We start from the raw sequence: 7,092 nt of genomic DNA, 5'->3' as shown, positions 1-7,092 counted from the left end.
TCGATACAAAATTAGGTTAATTGTTTACTTTAATAAACTGACAATTAGAAGAATTGTATAAAATATTCTACTTAATCCTGCACAAATAAATGACCAATTAAAACTTTAAAGTTAAAGAATTATTGATTGACTCAAATTAAATAACTTAAAATATTAGATAGTTATGTATCATAGACTTTTCTATAAATTTCGTGTGTTTGTGTCAGGCTAGTGTATGATGCGGACATGCCATAGATGCACGTTCTACATCGGTCCATTATACATTCCATTAAAAAAAAAATTTTATTATATCTTTTTCTATGCATATATGTAATATGATAACTATTTTAGCTTTTTTATGAATACATATAATTTTTTCTAAACAATATAAATAAATTTTGTATAGTAAAAATATATTTTTTTAATGTATGAACGATTAATAAAAATTCTATTATTTTTATTCCTATCAGAAATATAATAATATTTTATCAAAATTATTATTTTCATTTATATTGGCAGCACGTAGGTCTCTTTACTACTGATAATATAGTAGTCGTGCTCTAATGAGTTAGGCTGCTTTACTATCGATAGCACTGAGGTCTCCATGCTATTGAGTTATTTTCAATAATGCAACTTACAAATCGTCAGTCGATTTCGTTAGATTTGATCTACACGGATGAAAGTATTTGAAAACTAAATGTCATAATTTTTCGACATTATTCGGCTAGTGAGAAAAATATTTCAAAATTGACAATTTTAATGATCGATGTGATGTATTTTTGAATTTACAATATTTTTGAATTTAACAGTGTAAAATAATCTAAATCTGATAAAAGTTTTATAGAATTTTTTTTTTTCACTATTTAGAATAAAGTATCTCTTATCTTAATTTCAAACCTTTTATCACCATTTTTTATGAAATTTTTATTTTTAGACTAGTCATTTGAGTAGGTAAATGATGTAACGAAAAATTATGAAATTTAGTTTTCAAATACTTTCAATAGCGTAGATCAAGTTCAACAGAGCTGATCGTTGATTTGGAAGCCGTATCAGTGAAAATAATTTGATAGCACGAAGGCCTCCGTGCTACTGATAGTATAGCAATCATATTCTAATAAATATATATATTATCACAAATAATAATATTATATTTTATTAATAGTATTTATACTGTATTCTTACCTGGTGTTTAGTATTCGAGTCGTGCCGTGTTTCATGTACTTTTTTTTGGAAAAACTTCAAATACCTCTCCTGTGGTTTCACACTTTAGTACCCCGAGGTTTAAAATGTATCAATTTAGTGTCATGTGGTCTTATTTTTATTTTTTTATTATCGATTCCACTAATTTTTTTCATTGAATCAGTGACAAAGTTAAAACTAAAGGGTAAGAAAGTGAATATTTAGGCTTCATTTAGGCTTGCGGGAAAATTACGTTACATACGGTGAGAAACGACGATCGAAAAATATCTTGTTTGTTTTCCTACGTAATATTGCATTCCGCATCTCGCGATGAGTCGGTTATGATATATTTTCTGCAGTCCCACCGGAGAACGCAGAAGCATATCCTATATGTTTTTTTCTCAACTTCATTTTATCTAATAGCGTTAGATAGACCTCAATACCAAACTAAGCCTTAATAAATATATATAGGTGAGGTATCTGAAGTTTTTTGTATATAATTTAATGAAATATTAACGGAAAAACTGACGAAAAGAGAAAAATAAAACCACAGAACACTAACTTGATACACTTTAAACCACATGGTACTAAAGTGCGAAAGTGTGAAACTACGTGATGGAATTTGAAGTTTACTTCTTTTTTCTTTTTTCTTTTTTTTTGTCGGTGTTAATTAGCTTTCATGAGTACGCATAATATATGGTTGGGTTGTTAACATCACTGTAGCTTACACTCTTTGGCTTTGTATATATTTTTCTAATATTTGTGGCATTTTCAGAAATCATTTCACTTAGCTCCCCAATTTTTTTATATTTAGCATTCTTGTCCTTTTCAAAAAGTCATCGGCAAAACATGCTATCTCAACGGCACATTCCTTTTTTAATTGTAAAAGTGTATGGAGACCCCCTCAAGTATAGGTCTTTACGAACTAGACCACTAAAACTCTGATTTAATTCAAGTTGTTCCACTTGTTAGTTGAAAAGTCTCTAGTTGAAAGCATAGTTAGTTAATTCGAATTCGGTAAAAATTCGGTACGAATATAATTAGAACAAAATTCGTATCTCAATCTCTAAATTCATTGAAAAATACGGTTTAAAAAACGAATTCGCCAATTACTATACGAAAATTATATGTTCACCAATTAAAAATTTGGGATAAAAAATTTGGCTATTAAACTAAGTTTTTTCTCTAATTTATGCTACTAGCATATATAATTATAAATTCTTAAGAATATAAAAATAGAGATTTATAAAATAAAGTAGATCAAGTAAAAAAGCAATTAATAGTAAATTTTATCGTCATCTCTATTTCCATCTTTTTTTTATGATCCACATATTTTAAAAGTTTATAAAGTTTTCCAATAATTCACGTTATCCAAAAAACTTTGCGCATTATTTTGGCCGAATAGTTCGGCATATGCGAATTATTCGCGAATAATAAATTTAAGCAAAAAATTTGCATTTTATTCTGAATTTTTGGGAATAAATCGCATATGAACCGTTTTATTCAAATTTTCAATAATTCGCGAATAATTCGCGAAGTAACTAACTATGGTTAAGAGTATGTGAAAACTCAATAATAGAAAGAAATAAAGTCCGGGTATATGTTTCAAAATTGCATGTAGTAGAGGGGGTCCTCATACATTTGTACCTTTTTAATTGATTTTACGTAATATATAATTTAGGTTTAATTCTTGCGTTGCGTTCTAATTAAGAGCAAGTAAAATATTAAATTAAATTAGCTTCCATTCAAAATAAAATTGATTTAATACCTAATTTCTTGTTGAGGATTAAAATTATTATAATTAACGAAAAGAGTCATTTTTTCTTCTTAACCCAAATTATTTGAGTTATGACACTTCACCGGTTTTTAATTTCTTAATTATACTTTAGCAATTGGAAAATTCATAAAAAATAATGGAAAAAAATTTGTTGATAGGTAGGCGGTGGCCCCTTGAGAAGTCGGGGCGTCACAGTTGGTATCAGAGCCAATTAGCAGCTGAAAGTGTGAGATAAGTCTCGACTGAGTCAGGATCGGAATGACAAGGTTAGCAAGACGAATCTCATGATCACATCGCATGATACTTGTGAGTTTGAGCCTGATGAGAACGTCAAGATTTAAAGGAGAGAGAATGTGAACCCCAGTTAATCCTATATATAAGATATAATAGGGCTAAAACTCTTAACCCGACTTAAGCATTTTCAGTAGGGCCTCTAAACTTGCTAGCATGGGAGTAATCCTAGAATGAATGATCCCCTGAGAAGTCGGGGTGTCACATAGACAGGCACCAATTCTAGCTGGATTGGGTTAAGTCACAATTGAGATCCATACACACTGTACGTTTCTACATAATCTAATAAGTGAATTATTGTCTCATTTGAACTGCTCGAGCCTTTGGAATTGTTATTAGCGTCGACAATCCAACAAGTAGTATCAAAATAGATTAAGGATTTGGAACTAAGAAGGTCACGGATCGATTCACAAATTTAGGATTATTGTCGAATAAGCTAGCATCCTACCTATATATATATGTCGGAATGCGTACATATTATGTCTCTACGATTTAAGTGAACTGATTGTCTCCTTTCTAGAATTGTGATAAGCGCCGAAAATCCAACACAATTAACGTTCCGTGCATCCCCTTTTTGGTTTCAATAAGTAGCTTTTTTTTTTTGGTTAATTAGAAGACTAATTCATTTAGGCAATATAGATATCACAAAAATAATTAATTCCTTTCATATTCCATTCCTACAATATTTAGTCAACTTCATTACAACAACACCTCAGAAGGGAACAGATAATAATTTAATTTAATTAATAATCAAGTGCATGTTGAGTATCATGCATAACTACTTGCAACGAAAGTGAGTTGCTAACTAGCTCTTTTTCCTTTCTCTCTACACAACACACACACACACAGGTATATAGAGAAAGAGAGTTGAGCTTCTATACTTTTAAAAGTACGAAAATATTTGTGCTTTCGAATTTTTAGTCATTGAATAATCGTCTCAAAATTCGTACAGCACTAATAAAGAAGACTCGACGGCTAAAAAATCACAAATACGTTGAGCTCCTATGCTTTTAAAAACAAAGGAGCTTAACACACACACACACACACACACTCTCTCTCTCTCTCTATATATATATGTAACAAAAAGAGCCATCTTTATGATTTCATGCTATAGAGAACGAGGAGGAGGAGGAGGAGGAGGACGACGACAGTAATGAAGCGGCTCGACAGCTTTGGCGGGATCAAACCGCGGGGGGCGGTCAGTTTCGCAACCCTCCTCCTCAGTTTCCTTCTCATCACCGTGACAATAATCGTCCTTCTCGATTCCAACTATCAAGCTCTGCGTGTTCGTAAGTCTATTTGAAGTCAATATATATCGATTTCGTTCTGGAGAAGTTATATTCGAAGTTAATTAAATTCAATATTGCTCAATAATGTATTGCCGTTTTTATTTTGCAGTGCATTTGCAGCTCTCTACTGTAAGCACTTACGCACCGTTCTCGACCCCCATAGAAACCAAATATGCTGGGGAAGAAGGTTAGTTAATTATTCAAGCTTATGCTTTTTGGTTTTGCTTCTTTAATTTCGAGGAGAGCAAGATGTTACATGACTAGTGCTTAATTTGTTTGTTTATGTGTGTTTTGCTTGTTTTCGTGTGTAATATTTGTTTATGTTCCATGCTTTTAAGTTGTATATATATATATATATATATATATATATATATATATAACACTTTTTATGAGCATTCGTTGAAAGATTGATTGGCTTCTATGGAAGTTGAATCTACATGTTTTGTTTTGTTTATTTATTTATCTCTTTATTNTGACAAGGTTAGCAAGACGAATCTCATGATCACATCGCATGATACTTGTGAGTCTGAGCCTGATGAGAACGTCAAGATTTAAAGGAGAGAGAATGTGAACTCCAGTTAATCCTATATATAAGATATAATAGGGCTAAAACTCTTAACCCGACTTAAGCATTTTCGGTGAGGCCTCTAAGCTTGTTAGTATAGGAGTAATCCTAGAATGGATGATCCCCTGAGAAGTCAGGGTGTCACATAGACAGGCACCAATTCTAGCTGGATTGGGTTAAGTCACAATTAAGATCCGTGCACACTGTATGTATCTATATAATCTAATAAGTGAATTAGTTATCTCATTTGAACTACTCGAGCCTTTGGAATTGTTATTAGCGTCGACAATCCAACAAGTAGTATCAAAATAGATTAAGGATTTGGAACTAAGAAGGTCACGGATCGATTCACAAATTTAGGATTATTGTCGAATAAGCTAGCATCCTACCTATATATGTCGGAACGCGTAGATATTATGTCTTTACGATTTAAGTGAACTGATTGTCTCCTTTCTGGAATTGTGATAAGCGCCGAAAATCCAACACAATTAACGTTCCATGCATCCCCTTTTTGGTTTCAATAAGTAGCTTTTTTTTTTTGGTTAATTAATTAGAAGACTAATTCATTTAGGCAATATAGATATCACAAAAATAATTAATTCCTTTCATATTCCATTCCTACAATATTTAGTCAACTTCATTACAACAACACCTCAGAAGGGAACAGATAATAATTTAATTTAATTAATAATCAAGTGCATGTTGAGTATCATGCATAACTACTTGCAACGAAAGTGAGTTGCTAACTAGCTCTTTTTCCTTTCTCTCTACACAACACACACACAGGTATATAGAGAAAGAGAGTTGAGCTTCTATACTTTTAAAAGTACGAAAATATTTGTGCTTTCGAATTTTTAGTCATTGAATAATCGTTTCAAAATTCGTACAGCACTAGTAAAGAAGACTCGACGGCTAAAAAATCACAAATACATTGAGCTCCTATGCTTTTAAAAACAAAGGAGCTTAACACACACACACACTCTCTCTCTCTCTATATATATATATGTAACAAAAAGAGCCATCTTTATGATTTCATGCTATAGAGAACGAGGAGGAGGAGGAGGACGACGACGACAGTAATGAAGCGGCTCGACAGCTTTGGCGGGATCAAACCGCGGGGGGCGGTCAGTTTCGCAACCCTTCTCCTCAGTTTCCTTCTCATCACCGTGACAATAATCGTCCTTCTCGATTCCAACTATCAAGCTCTGCGTGTTCGTAAGTCTATTTGAAGTCAATATATATCGATTTCGTTCTGGAGAAGTTATAAAATTCAATATTGCTCAATAATGTATTGCCGTTTTTATTTTGCAGTGCATTTGCAGCTCTCTACTGTAAGCACTTACGCACCGTTCTCGACCCCCATAGAAACCAAATATGCTGGGGAAGAAGGTTAGTTAATTATTCAAGCTTATGCTTTTTGGTTTTGCTTCTTTAATTTCGAGGAGAGCAAGATGTTACATGACTAGTGCTTAATTTGTTTGTTTATGTGTGTTTTGCTTGTTTACGTGTGTAATATTTGTTTATGTTCCATGCTTTTAAGTTGTATATATATATAGAGAGAGAGAGAGATATATATATATATATATATAGAACTAGGCTACTATGCTATTAATAGCACCAAGTCGTTGGTGCTACCAAGTTTTTGGCCATTGGATTAAGAGATGTGTGGTTAGGATGATGTGGACCCCCTAGGGTTGAGTGTGTGGTTGGTTGAATAGTATGATCTAACGGGTGAAAATGATCCAAAGAGTAGATCTAACGGCGGAAAATTTGGTAGCACCAAGTGCTTCGTGCTATTAATAGCATAGTAGCCGGACTCTATATATATATATATATATAACTAAGCTGGAATACTATCAATAACATCAAGCTATTGGTGCTATTAGGTTTTCGGCCCTTAGATAAAAAAAATATACGATTAGGATGATGTGGGCCCCTTAGGGTTGAGTGAGTTATTGGTTGAATAGTATAATCTAACGGAATCTAACGGCGGATAGTATCCCAACCGGACT

At 32.6% G+C, this 7,092-nt stretch overlaps 1 protein-coding gene across 4 annotated transcripts in view; it reads left to right on the top strand.

Annotated features, from left to right (window-relative positions):
* LOC109710901 (protein O-linked-mannose beta-1,4-N-acetylglucosaminyltransferase 2-like) overlaps positions 6,089–7,092 on the top strand; it is a 6,882-nt gene continuing 5,878 nt past the window's right edge. For all 4 annotated transcript variants that reach the window (XM_020233703.1, XM_020233706.1, XM_020233705.1 and 1 more), the window contains exons 1-2: positions 6,089–6,295; positions 6,392–6,469. In XM_020233703.1, the coding sequence (XP_020089292.1) occupies positions 6,160–6,295; positions 6,392–6,469 (214 nt within the window). In that variant the 5' untranslated portion in view covers positions 6,089–6,159. The remainder of the gene's footprint in view (positions 6,296–6,391; positions 6,470–7,092) is intronic.

Source organism: Ananas comosus, linkage group 5 (genome assembly GCF_001540865.1).
Source record: "Ananas comosus cultivar F153 linkage group 5, ASM154086v1, whole genome shotgun sequence".
NCBI lineage: Eukaryota > Viridiplantae > Streptophyta > Magnoliopsida > Poales > Bromeliaceae > Ananas > Ananas comosus.
The sequence above is the reverse complement of the archived record's forward strand: the minus strand, read 5'-3'. Positions and strand labels throughout refer to the sequence as shown.